General features: G+C 46.3%; 1 protein-coding gene across 1 annotated transcript; it reads left to right on the plus strand.

Annotated features, from left to right (window-relative positions):
• The first annotated feature begins 589 nt into the window (after nt 1-589).
• On the plus strand, nt 590-27,151 carry LOC139060804 (arylsulfatase B-like). The gene is made up of 11 exons (XM_070539966.1): nt 590-801; nt 2,136-2,241; nt 4,909-5,068; nt 6,252-6,364; nt 8,550-8,660; nt 11,665-11,802; nt 12,769-12,895; nt 16,681-16,992; nt 18,850-18,988; nt 22,152-22,497; nt 25,638-27,151. The coding sequence occupies exons 1-11, from the start codon at nt 779-781 to the stop codon at nt 25,800-25,802; spliced, it is 1,740 nt and encodes a 579-aa protein (XP_070396067.1). The 5' UTR covers nt 590-778; the 3' UTR covers nt 25,803-27,151.
• Nucleotides 27,152-27,275: the final 124 nt, after the last annotated feature.

A 27,275-nucleotide genomic window follows, 5' to 3' on the forward strand; every position in this document is an offset into this window, starting at 1 on the left:
CGGTTGAAGTAGGCAATCATCCACAAAATGCATTCATCGTACTTCGCCCTACCACAATATTCGAAGCAGCATTGAACTTGCTCTTCAGCAATGTACTAAAGCTTACTTATCCTCATGAATAAATTCACAGCATCTTCGAGAACATGCTAGCCGTATGGTTGTGTACGAATAATTACTACAGACCAATTTATTGGGAAGTTCTTATGCTGACAAGCGTGCCATCACTAATAAATACACTTTTGAGTGCGCATTTCAGATCTCGCTATTTAACATAACAAAGGCACGTCAATTAAATGACATACGCCGACGAAGCAATGATCCATTAAACTGCTAATTTACTGCACTAAGTTTCCCAGTGAAACCACTTGCAATCTCTGATATATGCAGTGCAAAACAGAACACACAGCAAACAAAGCAAATGTACATCTAGCTGCTAAGGTACTGTCACTGAAAATCTTTCATCTTCGCGGTTTCGCCTCTGCTACAGCAGCTGTTAAAAATATTCTTTTTTTTCTTTCTTTTTTGTCACATGGAGCCAGATGCGTTGCGGCCTCGGGAGCTAGAGCACTCAGACCGTTTCGAACACCGACAACGACGCACGTACCTGTCGATTGCGTACGGGTTCGACTCGTTGATTGGCAAACGGTTGTAAACAACACTCCCAGAACGCGCGCAGTGCGAATCGTTCCAAGTTACTCGGCATCTGCGCTCCCGGAGCGGCACCACATCAGACCGGAGCCACAGCGCAGGGCCTGAGCGACTGTTACCCGGGAGTGCAATGTTCAGGAACGCTGTGCGGTGGTAAGAAATTGCGGGTCGTTTATTCCCTCAGGGTAGTAGTTAATTGGACGAGTCGGTTATTCATAGCGAACACGCGAAGTCCTTCGTATCACACGTGCCTCCTGCTTTTGTAGAAGTTTGTCAGCTCTGGAACGAGCTTGTTTATTCGGTTCTCATGTCTTGTAAGACAAAAGTTGTGCACGTAGAACATACGGGTCGTTGTCTTAACTAGCAGATCATGGTGCGTAAATACGACCTGAAACGTGCTGTTTCAGGCCATTTAGCCTTCCACTAAAGAAACTGTGATGCCGTGGCGTAGTTCTAAAATACTTGTAATCACGAGGAAAAGCCGGGATATAATCAGGCGCGAAAGTTCAGAAGCCGAGAAAGTCTATAGGTTGCAACGCACCGTGTTTCAGGTCCCATTCTCGCGTGCCTGCTGATGGAGAACCGCGATTCCTACGTAGTTGTAATTTCACCTCGTGCTGTAACAGACAATGTCAGTAAAGCCGTGCCATGTCATATCTTTCTATGTTTTTGTCTATATTTGCCCGTGTCGTTCCCTATGTCTGCCTCCCTATGGTGAGCTTCAGCCGGAATAAAATTTCGCTCCTTTAGAGAAATATTCTTGTCTGCAGGGCGATCGAGGCATATTTTTCATAAATGACCGTATATTACTTGTAAATATTGATACAATTAACAAAACTACGAGAAGTTGAAGCTCCACTTTATAGGTCGTCCAGTATTCCGCGACAAAAACCGACATCATGGTGTCGTAAATTGCGATGACTTTACCACAGAGTAAACTAAAAAAATTCGACGCCTATACCAGTTTACGTACGCTTATTTTGATAACAGAACATTTCGCAAAGCTCATATAAAAACCAAAGTAGAAATACACGTATAACTTGCAATGCAAGGTGTCGGTTAATATCAGCTTTAAATTCCATTATTGGTAGTTTGGAGAAATGGGCATCTCTGTCCATCGTAGAGTTAGGGTGACGCAAACGAATAAATAGCAGCCATCGTGGATTGGCCGCACAGCACTTTCTTTCTTTAATTTATCGAAGTTTAAAGCATTTGTAATAAACTGTAAAAAATTTTATTGCAGCTCAGCTTGTACTTCAGGGATTTCTGGGGGGTTCCAGGGGCTCCAGAATTTCCCAAGACCACTTAGCTATGTTATCTTTTGGTCAATAGCTACCCACTAAGCCTTTGTTTCGACCTGTCTGTAAGGGTGAAAAACCCCAACTTGGTCGCAGCTTTATCGTTGTCTTGTATCCTAGAATGATAGCTTTGTTCAGATACCAGAGATGACATTTTATTTTTATTCTTCTCATGCTTCTTCTCGCTAGTCTATGCATCGTTGCTATCTGCGGGGTTTTGGCAACATCTCGTCAGCCGAAACCCGACAAGGCTTCCAAACCTCCACACATTATCTTCATGCTGGCTGACGATCTTGTGAGTACGAATGTGTTGACACTAGCCTTTGTCAAGCTAGTGCAACATCCTACCGGCCTCAGCCCGGTTAACCTCCCTGCCTTTCCCTTATGACTTTTCTTTCTCTTTACCTCTCTCTCTCTCATATATGTCTTCATTTTTTTTCCCCAAATGATGGGGCAGCCTATTAATGATGACTATTGTCGTGAAGACCGCGAGAATTAACAAAAGGTAATTTATTGACTCGCGTTATCAGCTGAATTGTGCCTGATGTCTAGACTTTTTATCCTGTATTTTCTCTTCCCCTGCCTTTGTTGACATAATCAAACTTCTGACTTCTCAACGTATGGCTGTTAGGGAAAGATCTCGAGCCATCGCATCTCTCAGAACAGTTGCACCGAGCACTTGGCGGCATTGCTGCCCTCGAATCTGGGAACCCGAAACTGAACAATGAGAGAAGCGGCCTGTCTTATTTTTTTCCCCAGCAGTTTTGTCCACGATCGCTAAAATTACTTTATCATAACGTTGTGAGCACACTTCTAAATTGTTGCCGCTGTTAGTTTATTGTATTTCACAAAAGTGCTGATTGCGCAGTGGCCCAACTGCACGATTGTATACGTTACTATGTAGACATTGTGTTATCCACTAGCCCAGTCACGTTTACTATATAGCCTCATTCAACCGTTGGGCTTCTTCATTTTTTAGACTGAACCACCCTACAAAGGCGAAAACGGTAGCCTCGAACATGAACTCAGCGGTCCCGCACGACAATACGCCCGAGTACACCACTGTCGCCTCGGAACATTTTACACAGTGCGCATGTGCGTTCTTGAGCCCTGTTGACCATTCTAGACACGCGCGGAGTTATTTTGTTTTAGTCGAAACGCATGGCACATTGTGGCTTACGGTGCGGTTGACCCCAGATGTTTACGGGAGATACTAGCTCAACGACAAATACGAATTTTTAATCTCTTACTATTGGCGCTTCTAATTCGTTAAATCCTTATGCAGGGCGCAAAAGCTACTACGAGCTAAAACATTGAATTCTATAATGTTCAATGCCTCCCTTCCAGCCTCCATACGTGGCTCTGTATTATCGAATTCTTGTCTCCATTCCAGGTGGCACTTCACTTCTTTAATGCATTAGCTTTCTTAGGGTTCACGCACTTTCCGGGCATCAATCACCTTCCGGGACTAAACATCTAATGAGGATCTATCTATCTATCTATCTATCTATCTATCTATCTATCTATCTATCTATCTATCTATCTATCTATCTATCTATCTATCTATCTATCTATCCATCCATCCATCCATCCATCCATCCATCCATCCATCCATCCATCCATCCATCCATCCATTCATCCATCCATCCATCCATCCATCCATCCATCCATCCATCCATCCACCAATCCATCCATCCATCCATCCATCCATCCATCCATCCATGGATGGATGGATGGATGGATGGATGGATGGATGGATGGATGGATGGATGGATGGATGGATGGATGGATGGATGGATGGATGGATGGATGGGTAGTCCGTGGTATATAGCACTGTATTTCAAGAAAAACTCAGGAACATGGATGAAAATAAATAGATTGCACAAGTAATTGTACCTCAAAAGCATGAACACAATGAAGGCAACCAAGTACAGGGTAATTGGAAGTAGAAATAGACAACCAGGGGTCATTAAAAAGACAGTGAGAGAAACAGATACGGTAAATTTGGTGCAAGGAATGGAAACAAAAAAAAGGCCATACAGATTTACACGAATCGCCAGCAAGAAGTTAGAAGAAAAAGTCTGTTTGGTAACGCAAAAGACAGTGCCTTGTTGTTTGAGGCTCGAGCTGGTTGCCTAAGCGCAAATACATACCGGAGAAATATTCGCAACAATATGTGGGGGGGTGTCTGTTGCAGCAAAAATTCAGCGAATGAATGAATGAATGAATGAAAACTTTATTGTTCCACCGAGCTGGGGTGCCCGCCTCTTAACCTACACGTAGGTAGGGGAGGAGGACGAAGCAGTCCCCGCGCGTTGAGGACGGTGAGTCTTCACGGCCTCAACATTCAGCGAGACCCGTAGGTAACGTGAACCTTCCAGAAGCGCTTACACTTTAAGTGGACGGAAGCATCAATTAACCAGTCAGCAGTCGAGATAAGCCACAGAAGATTTAGAATATTGTTGGAAAAAAAGCAGGGAAGAAATTGATAGGACCATATCCGCGACAGGCATAGGTAGCGGTACAAGGCAGATATAGAAGTTCTAAGAAGAAAAAGATTAAGGAGATGTATGCACGATGCTGGAAATTATAACATGTATGGCATACCTGATTAAGTCAAACAAGCGAGGTGACTATTTGTCACAGCTCCATCTTAAACGGGATACCAATGAATCATCATCATCACCATCGTCGTCGTCGAAGCGGGGGTGGGAGGAATCTCGTTGCAGTACACACAGCATACATAAATTGTTTCGACGGTGGCAATACCTTGTGTCGCGATATTGATTTAATGATAAACACATTACCATCGACATTCATCGTAAGATGAGTTCTGCCGAATTTGTTTCTTTCTTTCCCAGATCCCGTGTCTATTGTAGCTATTGTAGGTGACTGCATATCTGCGACATCTGTAGTGCACCTCTAGAAGTTTCACACTGTCGTGGACATTCCCACTTCGCAGGGTTGGAACGACGTGAGCTACCATGGCTCGCGGCAGATACCCACGCCAAACATTGACGCCCTTGCGGCTAGCGGCATCATCCTGCAGCGACACTACACGTCGCCGGAATGCACGCCTTCACGGACGGCTCTGCTCACAGCGCGCTACCCGTCGCGTACCGGTACGCACATGGTTTTTCAATTATATGTAGGCCTTTTGTACGATGCTAAGGGCCCTAAGCGAACGAAAGGCAACATTGGGTTCCCGCCAGGATCTATAGAGGATGGGCGTGCGCGCGAGCGCAAGATGTACGTACAGTGCATAGAAGCGCTGCTACAGGTCTCATTAAGTTTGGTGTGGTGCTCTGACATACACATAGCGTGCTCGTCGCATGACATGGCTCTGCAAACGCAAGCTTGGTTCAGCGCTGTAAAATGGGGGGGGGGGGGCGGTGGAGGGGGAATAATTTGGCATGGTCTAGCAGCTGCACCGCGAACGCGCCATTGTCTACTGCGAAAGTGAAGGCGGCGACGTGATAAGGACCTTGACTGCAGGAGCCTTACGTCATTGTGGATTCCAACAGAGGAAACAAAACGAAAAAGAGGGACTCAAACCAAGCAGCGTGGCATGCATGCTGCGACATTTTACGCATACTAGCGTAGTGAAGGCGCAATGTAGCCAATTTTTAGAGCTATTCGTGTGACAAAACGGCCTAGCTACGACCAACGATTCCGAATCCGTGCCGCCACGTTTCCGCATACCTGCTCTAAAGTGAGGGCACGATACTAAAGGAGAAGTTCGACTTTCTTTATGGACGCTAACAGTCAACCTTCTCTCGCCCTAATTGATCAAAATAGAGCTGGTAAATAAGGTTATCCCATCGTAAATTACCTTTTGGTTGCTTTGTATTAATGAACTTATTGATTAAAAACACTTATTACCGCCGATTTTGTGCATATGTGTTGCTATGACGGCTGTAAAAGGCTGGTAATGGAGTCCTAAATAGATAAAGTCTTTCTCTGCTATCGACGACCTTTCGCTGGTGCCCCGGCAAGATAGGAAAAGAGGGAAAGGGGCTTGAAAGAGGAGAAGGAAGAAAGAAGTTCATTGTTTGCAGTGTCACACACACAAGCGTTCATCACTGAGTCAATCACAGACGTTCACACAGGCGGGTGCATTTCAATAAACGCACCAGCGCCTTTGTGGCCTTGCACATAGCAGAAGCCCAGAGGAAAACATCTTGAGCCCATGGCCCTGCAAGAAGCGTTAGTGGTGTCTCCGAGCTTGGATTTGCATTCGCAGCCCTGAAGCCGAGCGCCTTCCTTTCTCTCGCATATATTTTCTTTTTCTTTTCATGTCGACAGATGTGGGATACGAGGTGTTCCTACCAGCATCGAAAGACGCTCTCTCGCTACGCTTCGAGCTGTTGCCGCAGTGGCTGAAGCGACTGGGATACCGCACACACATGGTGGGAAAGGTAAGCTTCTCACCACTCGCAAACGGTGCCGTGTAAGAGACGGCACAGAGGACTTCGTTATCCCCCAGGCATGTTAGCCATCAAATCCTCAGAGGTTGATCATGTCATAGAGAAGCTCTCGCCGAGTTTTATGCAATCCGTCTGGTCTCGCAGTATATCGTAGTATTTACAGATCACATCTGATCAATGACGAGAGTGTGAGGCTAGTCGCTGCAGATCGATTGATCATCATCGGCCTAAACCCACTCTCAGCTGGACAAAATGTCAAGTTTCGGCCTTGCTAGTTAGCTCTGTCTCGTGCCATCCGATTCCTATATGCCTGCAAGTTTTCTAATCTTATGACTTCACCTAACCTTTCGATGCACACATCTACGCTTCCCTTTCCTTGACCAGCACGCAGTTGCTCCAGAAGGCCACCAGCAGTTGTTAAAAAAAGTAGGGGATTCTGCGTGCCAAAACCACGATCTGATTATGAGGCACGCCGTATAATGGGGGACTCCAGAGATTCGGAAGCCTGGGGTGATCTAAACACAGAGGCGCTTTCGGCAGCAGTTGTCTATGCGTGAAGTAAAGCGCCATCGCGACAGAGCAGAAATAACCGAGAGAGCAAGAGTACTTGACCTGTGTTGGTCTTTTCCTGAATGTTACGTTTGTAGACTAAGCAATGAATATATCTTCACTTAGCCTTCTACCCTTCATAAGAGGAAAGGTTAAGCGTGGAGCCAACTGCGATTCCCGTATTAAAATAGATGTAAAACGCAAAAACGCATTCACAATACAACCACTGGACCGATTTGAATGAAAGTTGTTGCATTCGAGAGATAAGGTGAAATTATAGTTACGTTTACCAATTGAATTTTGATTCCGGTTGCTCGAAATGTTTTGAAAGTTGGCTCCAATTGGTTAGTTTTAAAAGAAGTAGAAGTGCGAAGATCGCAAATTCATAACTCTGCACAAAAAGCGGAAAAGGCAGTCCTGTTAATTGCATTTGTTAGTGCACTTCGAGCGCATGAATATGATACGAAAACTTACGATTCACCTAAACTTGTTACAACTTTCGGAGAGTTTTCTAAATGTCCTACTTACAAATAACTAGTATATTTCATAGCGTTGTGGAATACATAAAAACTTATCCGCCTTAATTGTACTGTTAAATGCAGCTTACAGAATTGCGATATCATTCTTCATTGCTTAGTTACATAAATGCAGGCATGACATTATTTTTTTTCTATTTTCAATAATCTTCATAAAGAACAATTGATGTCCGGAATAAATAAATATGCACCTTATGGTCACTATGTTGCAGCCTTTTCTTCCAAATGCAACAATCCGCATAAAAATTTCTGCTCTGGTTTTCGAGAAAAAAAATATTCTTCCGTTCCCATGCATTTAAATAGCAGCGCCCCAGCTGAATCTCCATCTCTTCTACGAATTAAATGGCCTTCGTGGGCATTTAGTGCGTAGAACAGAGCAAGGGGAGTGACCTTCATGCGAAATGACCTTCAATGACCTTCATGGCTTCACCTCAAATGACCTTCATGGGGCTCTGATGCTGAGTATGACGCCACATTGTGAGAAAGGCAGAATGCAAAAACGCTCGCGTACCCAGATTCAGGTTCAAACCCACATATGTTTGAAACTATACCCGGCGGAGTCCTAAAACATGGTGTGTCTCGTAGCCCTCCATTGTTACTTTGGTGCGTCAAAAACGTTACTCCGCTTCTTTCATCCCTCGCTATCTTATCTGGAGTAGCCTGTCGGAAGGCTAAACTCTCCAGAAACCCGTTACCCTTTCTTTCTATCTCTATACCCCATAGCCTTGTGTGAATACATGGCCTGCCAAAACAGCACTTTTTTATCTTAACATCAAACAGAATACCACCTAACATAATGTCAACTGTAATTCATACATTTGTCTATCTTTCGTGATCACTATCACAATCAAGTTTGTATTTTATCTCCGGCTTAGATGAGCGTATTCGTTTATTGATTGCGGAGTCTGAGTATCACTCGTAGCCCCTTGTCCCCTCATCAGCCCCTTCGACATTACTTCAGTTTTCCGCACACATGCCTTCGAACCTGCCCTCAGACTTGCCTGCTCACGCGATTTTGCTTTTCGGGTAGCCCGGTTAGCAATACACGGTAAAACTATGGAACTAAACGGATGGTGCCGCCCGTTACGCAGTGGCACTTGGGATACAAGAGTCTCGAGCACACACCGACCTGGCGTGGCTTCGACACGTTCTTCGGCTACTACAACGGCGACGTCCGTTATTTCAACCACACAAAAGAATACGTGAGTAGGCGCTTTGAAATCTGAACTCCTTCTGATGGCGGACGATAGCCCTAACTGGAGACGCGAAAAATGAAGCTCGTCTTCGTTTTGTGGTCTCGTTAACAGATATTTATTATAAATTTCAGTAAAGATACTAGTTAAGAGTCGGCGCTCACGTCGTCCTTGTCTTCGTTTCTTGCACATGCGTTGATCGCGCAACCCACAGTATGTCTCGGTTGGAGAATCGGTCTACACGTCTCTGGCGGAAATGTACTTGGAGACTAGGCCATGTACATGAAGCTATCGAGATAGCTTCCTCATTTCTGAACATAACGCATGTGCACAATACATCTACTCTTCGAGGCTTCGGATCTCGTAATATCAGTGTATCTATCGTACATTTCCTATTTCCTTGAATAGGTAACTGTATAAAGCCTACACCTGCCATGCTTCTACCGACACGTGTAGCAGCAGCATCTGCGTACCTCCCACACGCAGCAAACAAGTATATGTATGTATGTATGTATGTATGTATGTATGTATGTATGTATGTATGTATGTATGTATGTATGTATGTATGTATGTATGTATGTATGTATGTATGTATGTATGTATGTATGTATGTATGTATGTATGTATGTATGTATGTATGTATGTATGTATGTATGTATGTATGTATGTATTGTAGGAGTTGGACGATCTCGCCGCTGCCACCAGTTGAAGGGGTTGTAGGTCGTAGAGAGGAACCTCTGGGAGGAACTAGGCGTACGGGGTTTATTTACAGTGTTTACATTTCAAACAAGAGATACATCGACACTCTAGCGTGGCGCCCAAATGGAGCACGAAAGGCGAAGCATACAGCACACGAGCACACAGCTCACGAGCACGATCACGAGCACAGAGAACGACGACGAGCACGGGCACACACTAGCAGCGACAAACAGCCGCTTACAAAGTTTACACTCCATGCTCCCTAGATCCCTAGGTGAGGGAAAAAAGGCAGTTCACCGCCGATTCGCAGCGTCAAACGTCAACGCAGTCGACCCGCCTGTTGCCCATTGTCTTGCACCTCTAAATTCCAAAGCTGCCTTTCTCCTGTAGTCGCCACGAGTGTCAGCAGACTGTGACGAATCCTGGGGCCCACATACCGTAAAGCACCCTTTTGTTAGGGAACCTCTTCTTTCTGCCGAAAAAGACCATGAAGACCCGGCAAATCAACCAACAATACGTTGGGCGCCAAACGTGGCCCGCCCTGCAGCCGTCACCGATTCTCCGAACGAGGCGCACGGTGGATCAACGTCGCCGTAGTCCGCAGTTCCCTAAAGGAAGTTCATGGTCGGTTAGCGCTGTCGTCCTCGCTAGCCACCACCGCGGGTCGATCGAAGCACGTGCAGCGGGCTGAAATAGCTTTGCAGAGCAGTACCCCTGCAGGCCGATCCTAACACTATATATATATATATATATATATATATATATATATATATATATATATATATATATATATATATATATATATATCATCGGCCCGATGCACTGACGGTGTGAAGGACTCCGGAAGTAGGCGAGCAGTTTAGCCTCTATAGGAATGAGTGTTCATTTTAGCTACCCTAGTCACGCTAAAGGCCTATGTGTAGTACGCCAGACAAATGCGATTGGCCTCATCGTACCCTGCCAACAAGTGTGGACTTTGCACGGCGGCGCGCGATCTTGAAAGGGCGCTTCAGACGGCTCATACCTTTGTGCGCGCTGTGTTCTACATAGCCGCTGTTGCGTTGAAACGATCGACGGCACGATGGTCGCTTCGCTCGCTGCTGCTGCTGCCGCGCTTGCTCACACCAACGCTTTGAGAGCGAGCTTCCGCGCACATCGAGTGTGATTTGTTCATGTTTGATACTGCGCGCTGACACCATGCTAGTTAATTCAGTTAATAACTGAATGTTCCATGTTTATACCACCGATAAAACTACTTATCCTCACTTCGCATAGCTGTCTACTAATTTGCTATCGTAGTGGACGCTTTGCCTTTCGGGTGAAACTGCGACTTTTTGCAATTCTCTTCTCTCTAAATGCGACCGCGCGGTCGGGATCGAGCCCGCGACTTCGAGCTCAGCAGCACAACGCCACGCCCACTAAGCTACAGCGGCGGGCCATCTGAATGATTGGAGATGTGTATAGCGCAAGACAAAGTAACATGCGCCAAACCAGTGGAGTGCGCTTAGTGCTGCTCACAAATGGGAGTCATATATCCGAACAGCCTAGGCAACAGTGCAGTTGTGGAGTAGCCTGAGCTCTGCCGCGCGTCCAGCGTTTGTGCACACACACGCACGCTTGAGTAAAGAACGTGTCGTGGTATCATAGGCACTATTTAAGAAATACTGTAGGAAGTTTCTGGTGAACAGCGACATTATGTTTCATTACTGTAAATTAGCTCAAAATAAGCGCTTTGTTCTCCCTTGTCATGCTCCTCTCAGCTACTGCAATTTTGATACACGGCTGTGAAATTGTGCTTGGTTTTTGTGTCTTGGTTTTGTGATGAGTGCCATGGCTATGAATGATGTTGTTGAATGTACTGACTGGTAACTGAATTGCTGTGTTCTGTATTTACGTTGCAGACATTATGTTGCGTATGTAAATATTTTCTACCCAATTATTTGTTGACTTTATATTCGAGCAGTGACTAGTCCCCCCTTTTCATATTGCCCACTGTCTGAACCAATGATGTTTGTCTGACTGAACTTTGTTGGTGTATTTCGTCTGTGTATATTGTGCAAGGGAGCCGGGGCCCTTGTCAGGTGCTCTGTCGCTTTTAGCCTCGGCCCCCTCTTAGACTGTGTCTGAGTAGACAAGAAAGAAAGAAAGAAAGAAAGAAAGAAAGAAAGAAAGAAAGAAAGAAAGAAAGAAAGAAAGAAAGAAAGAAAGAAAGAAAGAAAGAAAGAAAGAAAGAAAGAAAGAAAGAAAGAAAGAAAGAAAGAAAGAAAGAAAGAAAGAAAGAAAGACCACCGATCAATGGCACGTGTCGACGCAGGAAGGACACTGCGGCTTGGACTTTTGGCGCAACGTCGCTCATTCAACACAAGCCGCCACCGACCTCAACGGCACCTACTCGACCAACACGTTCACTGACGAGGCCAAACGAATCATCGCCGAGCATGACGTTCGAAAGGTGAACCCGCTTTACCAACAAATCAAAACAGATCAAAAGAGTCGCATGAAGACGGAGACTTGCATTGATCGCTGGTAGTCGACTAAAAGAGGTCACACCCGGAGCCGACGTTTCGACGAGGGCTATTCTCGAAGACGTGTCCTTTTCTGACACGGCCCTGACGAGTTCAAGCCCCCTCGTAGAAACATTGACTCTGGGTTGAGGCTTCACTTTTTCACCGACTGTACGTCAGTGTTTGAGAAAAGCGGTTCAGTGCTTCTTCAACTTGTTCGCGGCCTCTCAATGCATGGCTTCACAGTAAACAATAATGAAGTGCACTGTTGGATGAGTTGGTGTGCATTTTTGGTGGTGAAAATCGAATATAAATAACAGGGATAACAAGGACCTCTGATATGTGTACGTTCACGTCCCGGTTATTTTGGGCTCCTTTTGAATTTTAGAAGTCATGCCGCATTGCGGTCCACAGAAGACCCCTATGTAACAAGTAAGTTGCGTGAGTAACGGCTGCGATTGGACATTGCAGCAGCGATGATCTCAATATCCCACAGATCGTCATTGTGAGTAGCAGGAGTCTGAATGCCGAACAAAAGAGTCATGTAAATACCGCCACAGACTGGAGAGAGATTACGCTCTTTATTAAAAAGCTAGGAATGTCAGCAAGGCATGCAATTCGAGGTTATGTCGTAATATCCAAATAGTGATATCAGACTATGCTTAGCTGTAAATTGATTAAAGAAACGAGCCTGTATAATGAGTCTTGTTTGAAGTTGAGTCACACGAGTATAGCATCTGAAATGCAGGCACGCATAGAATAATGTGGACGCAAGCGAAGCATTACACAGGAGCACATAACCAAAGGAGAAACATCGCAAAACGTTTTCTTGCTTCCTTTCTTTTCGTTTTGCTTCAAAAATTTGGCGGCAAGTGCTGAAGAAAACTACACCCTCCATTGTTGTTATTCTGCAGCCGCTCTTCCTATACATGAGCCACGAAGCCGGTCACACCGTTTGCAGCAACTGCACCGCAGAGGCGCCCAAGGAGAATGTGGACCACTTCGCGTACATCGAAAACTACAACAGAACTGTTTTGGCAGGTGAGTGTTTTTTTTTTTTTTAACCATACAGGATATTTCTTTTGCAGCGATATGATGCATGAGCACCCGCACTCCAGAACACCCAGAGGCGTTACAGCGGTCGTTCTACCAACTGAGCTACAGACCTCTTCATGGAGCACGGAGGAAAGAAAAAAACTGAGGAGAGGCCCTGCCCAGTCCGCGCACTAGGATAAAATTGTGGATTAAGTCACACAGTATTTCTCGCTGTCGCGGCCATGTTGTCGGGTTGCAGTGGCGGTTTTGTTATGGTGTTGCCTGCTCATATGTGTGCTGCTCCGTACGTAGATACCGTACCGTCGTAAAGAGCGCCCTATGTGCAGGCTTGCGTTAGACTCCGTGATTTGTGCCGCCGTCTCAGCTAGACCATGCTCTCCCGGCTGTAGTTGTGGCCAGGTGGGTCTAGAAAAGTAAAAAGCGTGAAACGAACGCGCGTACGACGTGTGCAGCACATACGACGCCACGAAAGAAGTACCATCTGGCAATATATTTCCCGTCTTCGGTGGATTCGTGCTAACATGTCATCGCAGACTGAAGCCGCTTTGCTTCAGAGTATGTGCGATAAACGCCTTGCAGGTCAGTGGCCGCCGTGCAGTGTTCCTGCTTTTGACAGCGGACGATGTATTTGTGGCACGTGTGCAAAATAGTGATGCGGAAGGATGGGAAAAAAGCGTACGCTGCGAGTAACTAAGGGACGAACCCTCCTCACCGCAGTTCGCTTGCAGTTCTAGAAAGTGCATTGGCATGCGTTCGTGTGGAGCGTGCTTCGAGGCTTCTACAAATGACGCGTCACATTCTGCAATCTCCCAGTGTCACAGCGGTAACGTTATCGCTGGGGTAAACGCATTAGAGACTTTGGTTTGAGTTAATTTGAGAATTTGTTTTGAGAGACATTGTTTTGAGCAAAACGTTAATGGGTGCCAGAGATATTTGTAGAGTTTTACAGGCCGAGTGCACATTCAAAGCACTCACGACACTCTCCCACCCTCCACCACGAACCCACCCATGCACACACACCTTCCGCTCGTTAAATACAAAAAAAATGTATTAGAAGCCCATCACACCTTCCTTGACTCACTACATCCGACTGCTGCTTCATGCATGTGTCGAAACGTTTCCGGTGTACGCGTAAGCGGCTGCATGCGAAGGTCGTGTGATGCATTGCCCGCGTGTGCATTGGACAAGCGGGCACCTGTTGCGAATACGTCACTTCTTTTGCAGCGCTCTAGAGCAAGGACGCAAACGTAACACATCGTGTTCCCTTCTCTACGTCACTGCTCTCGAGTGCCGCATATGAGCCGTTTGTCACCAACTAACACAGCAACGTGCCGGCAATTCAAGAGAAGCGTGTGCAGCTGAACTGCAAACACTTGCTGAGCTGGATCCTGAACGAATGTCAAATTGAAGAACGATCTGTCAGCTGAAACAGCTGGAACGGAAGCCACGGCTGGATATGTTCGCTGGCCAGTGTCTCTTGCTTTCGAAAGGCATTTCCACAGCCGAAAACAGCGCAGAAGTACGCCGTTAAAAGGGAGTCAGCTGACTTCAGATTATTAGACATGAAATACGTTCAATTTACAGTAATTCGCAATGGCACCGCTACCGCTGAGCCCCTTGCCGTTAGAAAACAAGGTTGTCCACATATAGCACTGCTAATTGTACAATGGCGAGGTGGATAAATTGCTTCCAGTTCGAGGTTCCTCGTCACCATAAGAAAGATATATAGGGTATTTATTTGTTTTTATTATTTATTTATTTATTTATTTATTTATTTATTTATTTATTTATTTATTTATTTATTTATTTATTTATTTATTTATTTATTTATTTATTTATTTAAGATACTCTCAATGCCATTACGGCGTTACATTGAAGAGTGGGAAGAAATAGCTCGTTCAAATTGGAAGTATTGAATTAAGGATAATCAGGGTTGTTGCCGATGGAGGCGGGGAGGTGATTCCATTTAGATGACGTCTTCGGCACGAACTAATGGTGGCACACGTTTTGTCTGGCAGCTAGAATGGCAGTTGAATTTTTAAGCCATGGTGGACACGAGATGAAACGTAGCACGGTAGAAAAACAAGGTGCGCTTCAGATCAAGAGTGGTAAAGAAGCCCTTATGAAAAAGTCATAAGTGGGCTAGTCTTGGTCTGGTAGGTAGTACAAGGAGATCAAGAGAAGGTTTCGTTGCAGTAAGACTGACGGTGCGAGAATAGCTGGCAACAATGAACCGAGCTGAACGATTTTGGATAACTTCGAGTGCGGGTATATGCGTAGAGATGTGGAGGTCCCAGAATGAAGAAGCGCACTCGAGTTTTGATCTGATTAATGTTTTCAAAAAGAAGCAGGTTCAAGGAAAAGGGCGCTATAGAATTCCGAAGCAGAATACCGAGAATGCGGTTGGCATTGTTAATCACGTAGTTAATATGCGTATTTCATGACAAATTCTTATCCATGTGGACACCAACATACATTTATGAACTGACACAGGACAACTAAAAATTTGTGAATAAACAGGGGTAGCACCGCGAGTGGTGTTCCGGGAGATTCTCATTATTTTGCATTATTGTCGTTAAAAAAGAGATTAGGCTGCCACAACATATGACAACAAAGAATGTCGTTAGGATTTAAGCAAATCAAAGTGGTCACTGGATGGTGGTGACTCGAGGTGACCAACAGTGACCAGACAAGGGAAACTTCAACGCACGCTCAATGCCTCGACAAGGATCGAAACGTTGGTTGCGGGGTCAGGCTTCCTTTGTTGGCCGTCTACTGTTCAGAGACAGAGAGCGGATCACTAGGCAGATGAAGTCTAGGTTTTGAGGAAAACTCGTCTGGCGAGGAAAGAAAATGGCTGAATAAACGTACACCCGCCAACTAAAAAATTCAAAACCACAGATTGACGTTTCGGCGCCCAATATGGGTGCCTTGTTCACAATGAACGAATGCATGATGTTCTTTATTATATATGCGTCGGAAGACGTAATGCGCTTGCGTACAACTTAGGGAGGGGTCCCTGTGTCCGGTTTATCGTGTTAGTAGTAGACTGTATGCAGAATGATTCAAGGAAGCGGGTACAGAAAGATTTTCGGGTGCAGACCGAAAACTTTTGACCAATAGTCGAGGGCTGATGGCGAAAGGGCGTCGAATCAGAAACAAGTATTATTCTTCCTTGGGGGGGGGGGGGGGGGGGGTCCTAATCATTCATAATCACTGTGTACACGTCATATCAGATGGGGAACTATCGCGGTTTTCATGACATCGCGTGACAGACAGGTGAAGTGGGAGTGGTCCAAAAACGTTTTTGACCAATCGTGGAAGGCTTATTGCAGAATTGGAATAGAAAAGTTTGGAATAGTTTTACGTTATAGCACCCAAGGTTAGAGGAAGACCAAGCAGCGCACAAATTTCTGCGCAGCAATAATCGAGCACTGTTAGAGGGTGGGTACTGTACTCGCAAACGTCTACGCGTTTCACTGAACGTTCCACAAGTTGGGCAGCGAAAGGCCCGGCACTTGTCTATAGCGGACGTGTAGGGGGTTTCACAAGTTAGCAAGTTTACCGACCGGTAAAACAGAGCTTACACTATAGTACAGAAAAGTTACAAGAGGTGAAACTGCTGAAGTAGCTTGCTTTAGATGACTATGTCGTCGTTAAAACAAGGGAAGTGGGTACAGAAAAAGTTCACGTGGAACAAGAAGAGAAATATGGACGACGGCGGGCAGACAGGTGGAATCACCCCGAATGCACGCACGTTCTCTTTGCAGGTGCTTTCGAGGTCATGGACCGTTCCGTCGGGGAACTGCTGGCGGCGCTGCAGTCTCGCGGCATGCTCGCCGACAGCCTGGTGGTGTTCGCCAGCGACAACGGCGCCGGGCCGCTGGCCTCGCCGGCCTTCGAGTACACCAACGCTGGCTCCAACTGGCCCCTCCGTGGTGTCAAGCAGGAAGTTTGGGAAGGGGGCATGCGGACGCCGGCGGTGCTGTGGTCCGGACGCCTCAGCCGAAGCTTGCCCCGAGCCCCGTCGCAGCAAGTGGTGCACATCTCCGACTGGGCGCCCACGCTGTACGCGGCCGCAGGTATCGCGCATACAAAGCACGAGCTTGGCCAAATGCCATCGCCGTCATCGTCACCGCGTACTGCGCAACGATGGCCTCTCCTCTGTTTACCCATGTCTTGTGTTTGCTGACGCAGGACAGGGGTAATTCTATTCCCCCCAGACTTTGTAATATCATCCCTTCCCAGATTCCCTCGCCACGTTTCCTTACTCTGGGCAACCACTGTGCTACTGAAAGACAGCACGGGTTATTTACCCATAGCATTACAGAGCATGGTCATCCCCGTCGCTTCATTAGGCCGAAATTGTGCCGCTACGGCACGATGTCTTTTACTACGTTCTTTAATGACGGTGTATAGAGAACGAAACTTTAATGTCAAGGTGGTTCGTTTGAAGTTGCTCTGAAGCATGTCATAACATGGCAAATAACCTGATCAAATGTTTAGACGGTACGCTCACGGACGCCCCCGAAAGCATTATTCCTCTTGACTAGCCAAACAGTGCTTTATTACACGCACTTTTATCAACAGTGGGCTCCGCAAGTATCTTGCGCGTGCCAAGGCAACCTTCTCGTATCCAACAAATGGCGTCGGCAACACTACGCAACCGCGCAGAAGCAAGCTCGGATATGTTTCTTCAGCGCTCAGGACTAGTAGCGTCCATAGAGTTCCATACAACAATTACTAGAGAGAACGCTGGAATTGCGATCATTCAGGCACCATGGGAATGATGGGTAGTACATGTATTTGTCTGGTCTTTCATGCCTGTGGCTTCGCTTATTACACATTCTCAGCCTTCATTTCGAAGTAATCTGCACCTTTCCTTAAAAAAGATGCAGAACGCAATAGGACAAGGGCGGAGGAAATTGTGCTTAGGAGGCTTCGAAGCCTCCTAAGCACAACTTTCTCCGCTCTAGTAAGGTGAAGGGGGAGGGAGCAGACACACGGTGGGATAAGAGCGCATGTGTCCAGCCGGAGAAAATTTTTACGGGCTCGGAGCGAGTTAAGGGGTTGAGGTGGGAGGGGAATAGGCGAAAGATCAGGATTGCAGACACACGGTGGGATAAGAGCGCATGTGTCCAGCCGGAGAAAATTTTTACGGGCTCGGAGCGAGTTAAGGGGTTGAGGTGGGAGGGGAATACTATGCCGGGGTGGCCTTTACACCGGCTGTTATCTCAAGGTTGAACTGGTCGCATTTACAACTGGATGCTACGTGTCCATACTGCTCCGTTCCTGTGATGGAAGCAGATGCATACCACCTAATATGGACATGTACGGGTTTACAATCGGAACGCTCGCGTCTACTACTGCAAGCCGGCCTCCGCTACAGGGTGACAACCAGCTATGACCGCTGGATACATGACAACAGATTCCACAAAACACTGCTTCAATTCATACACAACACAGGCCTCACAGCACACATATAATACACATATACGCACCAACAATTATGCCTTAAGGGGAAATCTTTATCGCAATAAAAAAATGCTCGGAGGCGTTCCTACATTAAACATTGCAGAGCGCGACCGTGATCTGCCGGAGAATAGATCACGTGGCTGCTCCGATGGCTCTGGGAGCTGAAAGTCCGGCTGGGACAAGTACTCTCTGGCTTCCAGTCTCTCCAAGCTTAGTATAGGAGCATGGCATAGAACAGTCAAACGTACCATTACCAGTACAGCTCAAACAACTTGCCATCCCCCACATGTTTTCAGATCGGCGCCATTCTATGCCCTGTGGCATGGCTCAGTTCGCATAGCAGATAAACTAAACGGTCCTTGCAAAGAAAACTGCATCGGCACTCGGCAGGACTCACCTTAGCGGCCACGTGTCTTCATCTGCCCATCCATGCTCGCTGACATCCTCTTGTCTTTACCTACAAGGTGGCGATCCTAAAGACCTTGGTGACGTGGACGGCAGGAACCTGTGGGATGTGCTGTCCACCGGTAGAGGCAAGGGACGCGAAGAGGTGCTCCTGGAAATAGAAGGCAAGCTAGGAATGGCCGCCCTCATTTCCGGCAGGTATACAATGCTCACGTTTTACTCCTCAACAGCTACAGAAGATAATGGGGTAAGCTGAGCTCACTATGCCTTGGGAAGTGCATCGGTTTGGTGCCATATAATCGTCGCCTTTGGCTGCATTTTGTTCAGGGCCTAAAAAAAGCACATTCACGAAAAATTTCAAACTATGCCTGCATTGCACCCACCGATCCCACATTCACAAAAAGTTTCCTGATAATATTGTTCTACGCAATTAACCAGAGAACTTCGTAAAATCAAAAGGATTGGGCGCACCCGCAGTGTAAGTAACCTTTACGTAAAAGCATCGAAAGTCGTTTAGACGCTACCACACATGCGCAGTACAATATCAAATTGTGTCTTTTGTGGCAGCCGCTGCATAACTGTACTTACATGAGCTTCCACCCCAAGTCCAGCGACAAGATTCAGCTATATCCTTTCCCCTGAAAAGCGTCTAGAATAACCTGGGTAAAAAAATATCGCCAGACAACATCGGTATACAAGCAGATTCATTCGATATTAGCAGCCCCACTTCGTCTTGTGAGCTGGAGAAGCGTGGTACGGGCGAGCGTGATGAAATAACGCTCGGGTACCCAAATTTCGGGTGCACGTTACAGAACCCCTCGTTTGCTGAACATCCGCAACAAACCCGTACGGCGTCTCTCGTAGCCTTCGTGTTGCATTGCGACGTAAAACCCCCTCAAAGTATAAACTAGACAGTGTCGTCATTAAGTCAGCGCTAGGCGTAGTTACTTATTGTGCTTCGTCATCCAGGTAGCCATGCTATTCAAATTCAAATTCAAGTTTATTGTCATCTCAAGGATGAGGGTAAGGTCTGGATAAATGTGATGCTTGAGGAGAGCCCCAGGCTCCCTGATACATGAAAATCAACGAGGACATGAGGGCGAGTTCATTGAACACAATGGACATTAAAAATAAATGAGCGAAATAATGGTACTACACAAAAACCTTTCGAAAAATTTAACGAAGCATGAGAACAGTTTTGCACAATGCAAGTCATAGTACAGGGTCTCCAACGTAACTTGAGGCAATAATTTAAAAATGAAAGGCGCGTTTGAAGTGATTGAACCGAACATCTATAGTAACACTGCAATTTTCGCTTTCTCCATAACTCACTAATTATTTAGGTTTAATTACCGGACTTTTTAATTATTGGTGAGGATCCAAAGTATGATACGCAGCTCTGTAGACACCTCCAGAAACCACCAATCGAGCTGTTTCCTGTACGATACGTCAGGCATGGTCTTTTTTTTCTTTTTTTTTGCGGGTTGCATAGAGAGCCCGCGAAATATTAAAAAAAAAAATACGTGAGGAAGCGCTTGCGCAGTGGTATCGTGCTGCCCGTAGGATGACGGCGCAGATACATGCTGCTGGCCGAGCCCCGCCGAGGAGATAAAGGTCGCGCTGCCGCTTCCCCGTCGCCATTCACGGTGCAGCCGACCTTGTTCGCCGAACGCACGCTTGAGAGCAGCACGATACCACTGCGCAAGCGCCCCGTCACGTGGATTTTTTCTTTTCATGTTTCGCGGGCTTTCCATGCGACCCGCAAAGAAAAGGACTACGTGAGATGTATCGTACAGGAAACAACTCGATCACTGGCTTCTGAAGGTGTCTACAAATTTGGAAATCATACTTGGGATCCTCAGCAAATAATAAAAAAGTTGGGTAATTAAAAATAATTAATTATTCAGCAATGGGGAAAACAAAAACTGACTGGGGTACTATAGGCTATTGCGAATAGTATGAGTTCGGTTCATTTCGCTAGAGAAGCGCCTTTCATATTAAATTATTGGCTAGAATTGCGTAGGACACCCTGTATACATGAACATCAGTACTATGTACATAAACTACAACATACATAGAAAGGTTTCTTAACACCACTTTTCAGAATAACAGTGCTTCCACGATCTCCCACGCACTACATTGTTAAATTCTTGTATTTCTTTGGAGCAATTTGTTTAATAACAAAGGTATCATTGAAACGCAGCATTTTTCGTCCGAAGTGTGATCTGCACAAACGAATATACCAAAGTTGTTGGTAACGAGTAAGGTACGAATCATCATTTGTCTCTAGACCAAGGATATCGTCTTCGCTCCGGTATACGGACAGCAACTTGGCCTTACACTACAGTGAATGTGACGTGTGCCGTACTAAGGGCCTTGACTTTTCACGCTTCGCAAGCCAAAAACGCTACAGTCACTATTGCGCACGCGAAATATACGTGGCTGCTGCTATCGCAGCGCTGCGGCAGTACTCCGTCTTTGGCCTCTGCTGAAGCAGAACAAACTTACCTTAAAAACAACCGTGTTAATTCTGGAGAAACCGGTGTCTCATGTCTCATTCTCGTTTTGGTCATGCTAGTGACGTGCCTTCGTTTTCTTTATATATATATATATATATATATATATATATATATATATATATATATATATATATATATATATATATATATATATATATATATATATGTTGAGAATAGTTGATATCATCTCAAGAGCAAAGCATGCTTGTTTGCTGGAAAATTCCGTAATTTATTTCGAATAATATGCAGCAACTGTGATGTCTAGTGCATTCGCTTCAAAACTCGCCAAAGGGGTAGTCGAGCTGACAGCAAGCACCAAAGCCATTCAGTTTGTCTCAACTTCACTGAAATAAAAACATTATAATATATATTCTATTGATTAGACACAAAATCAATATAGAGAAGTCGGTTTGCTTAAGAGAAACGAGGACTAAAGACCAGTATTCGGAAGCTCGAGACAGATTTAAATGCAGTAAACTTCAAAAAGTTATTTGGTCAAACCTTTGCGTTCATTCAAGGAGAACATCTGTAAAGGCAAATTATTAAAAAGAACTTGAGTGTAATATTCGCGATTATGGCATTCTGCATACCAGAGTTCGTAAACGAGGAACAAAAACAAAACACTGACAAGGGCGGAGCTCCAATTCAAGCACATAAGCAAGGCAGAACATTTGTCCCGACATCCAGATGTACCTTAGAACAATTGTTTCCTTAAACAATAAATCAGCCTCGGCCCTCTTCAGGTACAAAACTACACACACGTCGCGTACCCGTGCTTCTCTGTTTGTGTGAAATGCTTGGGCGAAAATAAACGCTTGCGTGAAATTCACTTTTGTGCTCAGGTACAAGTTAATCAGCCGGCCCAGCGGGCCAAATGACCCGCAGCTCGACGTTCAAGTGCCACCGCCGCAAGGGCAACCTCCGCAGGACCTCGACTTAGACGCCCTCGTGACGTCATCGGCAGCCTGGCAGGCGCTGCAGAACGCCTCCACCGACGCCGGCGGGCGAGCACAGTCTTCGCCGAGACCCAACTGGCGCCAAGAGGCAACCCTCAACTGCAGCGGCAACGGCGCCTCGGCGAACAACGACAGCGCGCAGAGCAACTTCGATCCGTACGACACGGTCTTCGTGTTTGACATCTTCAGCGACCCGTGCGAGCGTAACAACCTCGCGTCGTCCAATACTGAGGTACGCAGGCATATCTTCTCCCTCTACTAATACCACGCGATACACTAGCTCTAGCGCTGTTATTTAATCTCCTTTAAGGTGATTACTAGTCATTAGCATCTAGAAAAATGCCTCCGAACACATTGCGCACTCCTGCGCAGAAATGTAATCACGCACGCTGTGCCTCACTAGTTGCACATAAGAAAAAGTGGCAGTGTCACGCGAAAGGCGAAGCAGCGATTATCATAGCAAATTAGGAGACAGCTATATGAAGTAAGAATTGTAGCTTTATCGGTCGTTGAAATTTGTAAGCATTCGCTTACTAACTAAATTAACAAGCCTGGTGCTATGCGCCCACAAGCAAACACGAACACATCTCAGTCGACGACCGCGCACACTCGCTGTCAAAACGCTGGAGTGAGAAAATGCGGCAGTGAGCGAATTGAGCTTTGAGCTGTCTCTCGCTTCAACGCGAACTAAGCGGCGAGAACACAGCGCACACGAAGCTGTCAGCACTCCGCGCACTCTGCCCCCATCGCAGGTCGGTTTCAAGGTAGGGCACGCGCGACCGCTCCATGCGCAGCAGCAGCCGAAGTAGAACGCCCGCTCCCCCTCACTCCTCTCCCCCCGATGCCTAGCGCGCGCGACGGAAGACGGCGTGCTTCCTCCTCGCTTTCCTCCCTCGTGCGCGCGAGATTGAGCTACTATCGTCAGCTCACCCTCGCAAGCTTTCACTCGCACATACAGGATACGGCGCGCAGCGGCGATGTCATTGCCCTTGGACTTCATACAAAACATCAAGGCGACGTCGACGAAGACGTCAGTAATGCACCTGGAGTGTCCATATAATTGCTATCACAATAATAAATATTAAGTGCCAAGTAGCGAGACAGATCGCGTGGCGCCATGTTGCGTATAGGAGGGGGCAAACCAATGTTAAGAACTGCTGTCTACTGAAAAGGTTTAAAATACAGGTAGTGGTCCATGACAACAAACTCTGCGCGCTGAATGTTGAGAAAGAAAAGGTACAACGCATTTATCTGCACATTTTTCTATGTTTTCGCGGCGCATATCGTATGCATCATCCTCATGTTTTCCCGGTTTAAGTTGCCGCTGCAGAAGACTATCTGCCTCCACCCAGGATGCTTCAGCGTGTTTGCCGTCAGGTCACCGTCACACCGTCGCACACCCTGTTTCTGATTATGATAATAACCTGAAGCTATGCACATACCCCTAACGTCCTTAGTTGTGACTGTGGCGTCATGTCAGGTCTGTTCGATTCGCCTGCACCATCTGAACCAGTTCATGAGGTGCTGTACCCTGCCATTCGTTTCAGCGCTGAAGCAATAGCATCCTCAGTATCAGGCCGTTCGTCTCAGAAGCTACAGGAAGGGTGCAAGTCGGGTTCACGATGTTGCTGCATCCTCACTGCTGACAGCACCGACTTGGCGCAGACGTGCAGGTGCGAAGTATAAGTGCAGCAAACGGCTCAGTACGCTGGCGTAAGCGCCGTTGAAACCTCGCTTACGCACGTTTGCTGCGTCTACGCATGCAGGCGCGTGTTTGCGCAAGCCAACCAAACCTGAGGTTCGGGACTCCTCAAATTCACTAGATTAGGCAGGCAAAACAAAACGTCTGCACCGCGCCTGCATCCCGGCATTTGTTACGAGTTGCACAATTGAGCTGCACAATTTATGAACTTCGGCTGCTCCACCGTGAACTGGCTCACGTCTTTCAGCCACTGCAGCCTAGATTGGCCCCGAGGCTTTCCTTTGAATATGTCTCTACAACATTCTTTTTTTTCTTCTCCGTCTTATGCATCCAGTTTTCTTTTTTTCCTTTATTTGCGTGATATAGATAAATGTTTAAATAGTACGTGAAGGTAACGCCATGATCGCGTGTTTTACGTAAATGTGGCTTGCGTAAACACGCGCACACACAAGCACATTTGTGAAGCCACCCGTCTCAAGCTCGACAGTGTTTTATGTGCGTCCGATATGTGCAACCGGGCATTTTACTTTGCGATATAAAATTAAAAGAGCGTTTTGTGTCATCTTTTATGAAGCCTCTAGCGTTTTCTGAGTGATCACACGCAAAAAGACGGGAAATGACGCAAAGGTATCTGCATGGGGATTTTTGAAGCAACAATCGTAATTCTTGGTATGTATGCTAGATGGCGCCAGAATACGACGCTTATGGTGTCATTAACATATCCGTTGGAGCAGATATTCCCAAGAAAATGACGTCTGTGTCCACTCCAACAAAAATCTGGAGACGTTCCAGCACAATGTAATGGAATATCAATATATTCACCCAACCTAGACCGTGGGGAACGTCCGCCTTCCACAAGCGCTGGGGTAGAAAGTTGATCGTAGCTGAGAGCAAAAACAGCTCATGAGCCGGGTCAACCAAGAGACTCTCTCTTCCTTTTACCAATTTCTTTACCTAGTCTCGTTTCTTGAACTATTTTTGTTCTTAGCATCAGCTCAGCTAGCCCAACAGTAAATTCTCCTGATAGAGGCGTTAACAGGCCAGCGGTGGAGATAAACAAGAAACGTTTAGAGTATTGGTGAAAAAAAAGCCGTAAATAAAGAAAGTGGGTGTGGGTCACTTTAGGGTTTACAGGCATAGGTCATTACAAATACAGGTATGGGTCACGTTTAGAGTATACAGTGATGCGGGAGATTTATTAAAGAGAAAGGATATACAGATGGGTAGAATGCTACAGTACAATATATGCAGGGAAATATGATCACTTTAACCAGGATAGGTTGCTCTCTGTAGATACTTGGTTTCAAAGGAGATGTCATTACAAAACACCATCGTAATGAGCAGCAGCAGACTTCACCAAGGCGCGTGTCCACGTCTTGCTCCTCGATGCGCACCTTAAGCGGTGATCGATGAGCACGTACGTCAGCGATTCCGTGCCAGAAAGACAAACTTGTCATCTGTCTCGCTAAAGGCCTTAGAAATCCATACCGCGCCTGACATAGGACAAAGGAGTGACTCAGAGCACACACACGACACTAAAATCACGTGTTTGTGTACTTTAATACTAAGGTCTCTAGTATGACGTACCAACAAGCCTAAACTGCAACTATCTTCAGTCGCAGTTTTGTTCTAATAAGCTTTTCATTTTTATTTTTTCTTCCTCTTTGTAGCTGCGTCATAGGCTCTTGGAGAAGCTGGCTGCATACCGGAAAGCCATTTCACCTCGACTGATCTACCGCGAAACCGACGAGCGTGGCTACCCAGAGCATCACCGCTGCCTCTGGTCGCCCTGGATAGGCGTAAAGCCGGCGCCGTACCAGAACTGCTCCTGCTGAAGAGTCTGCCGGTGAACTGCGTTCCAGACCGCTGCCAACAGCGCTAATTAACACGCCCAGACACACTCCAGCTGCCGCATGTCGCCACAGAGAAGGCTGAATGCATTCTCAATAACCTTTTATCCTCACTGAGCTCGTCTTGACGTACAGTACGGTCCACTGTTAAAGGGAACACTCTAATGTGCGGCTCCCACTCTGTTGGTGCTGCAGCTGCATGTACATGCTGAAGATATATGTCAATGCACTGCACCAGTGCGTAGAAAGGTGCCAGCGCCACCAACCAGAAGTCATCTGCTGCAAAGCGGGGTGATTGTACACTTGCCAGTGGGGAACATTCGTACGGGATCGACATTCCAACAGTGTACCGCACTGTACATCTGCCCGCTTATAAGTAACGAGGTCGTTTCACGAACAGACGACTATAGGCACCCTCATTGGATGTGGCGCGCTCGCGATGCTTGCGTTTGGCTTTTCGAGCGAAAAATGTGCTTGGGACAGAGACGTCAACATTCGCTGAGTGGCCATTGCCGCCCGAGGCCTAAAATAGAATACGAAGACAGCCGTGTGCCCCGCTTTAGGTGCACGTTAGAAAACATCAGGTGGTCAAAAACAATACGGAGCAACCCACTGCGGCGTCAACATAAGCCGCTGTGCAGTGTCACGATGTTAAATCGAACAATGTAATTAAATTATTTATGAAGAATCAACTGACACGAGACAGTAAGGCAAAGATAAGCGAAGACTGTCGTGAGCGGCCATCCTCCTACGTGAACACAAATTAAACTGATGACGAAGCGAACGCAAAAATATGTCCAGCCATATAAGTTATGTGCGCATACTAAACTAACCCGCCGCCAGTTGACTCCTGGCACATCAGAAATGCAGTTGAGCTCGGCGAAGCGAAAACAGCGACACCATTAACGCCTTGCCTCTTCATTCGGCAAAATACTTCTTTTTTCTTCCGTCTCCGCCGGTTGTTGGCACACAGACCAACAATATTTCTTGTCTACGGCCACACCCTCAAAACGGAGAGCCAGGCAGATGAAATCCCGCGTTACGTGTGTGTTTCCTACGAGCAATCTTCGAGCCTGATCTGGAGCACGCATGCTGCTTAAAATACCCCACGAAAGGCTCCTTAGCGCAATAATCTGTTGAGATAACCTACGTGCGATTCCACCTGTGCCGCCTCCAACCGCTGCGTTTTCACGGATATAAGCCGTTCCCGAACCTAAGTGTGTGCGTGTGTGCATGCGTGTGTGGGTGTGTCAGCACCTTGTTGCATCTGAACTTTTGCTTTGGATATTTGTGCCCCTGCGGTGACTCTTCTTGTCAATTAAAATATGCAGTATTACAAACCTGGTATTCTACAGGATTTTACAAGTTCTTTCTCGACGTCACACAACGTTATGGGATATGCTCAAGGATGCTTTGGTACATGACACTCACAGCACATTACTACATAGGTTACAGGAG

Source organism: Dermacentor albipictus, chromosome 6, assembly GCF_038994185.2.
Source record: "Dermacentor albipictus isolate Rhodes 1998 colony chromosome 6, USDA_Dalb.pri_finalv2, whole genome shotgun sequence".
Lineage (NCBI taxonomy): Eukaryota > Metazoa > Arthropoda > Arachnida > Ixodida > Ixodidae > Dermacentor > Dermacentor albipictus.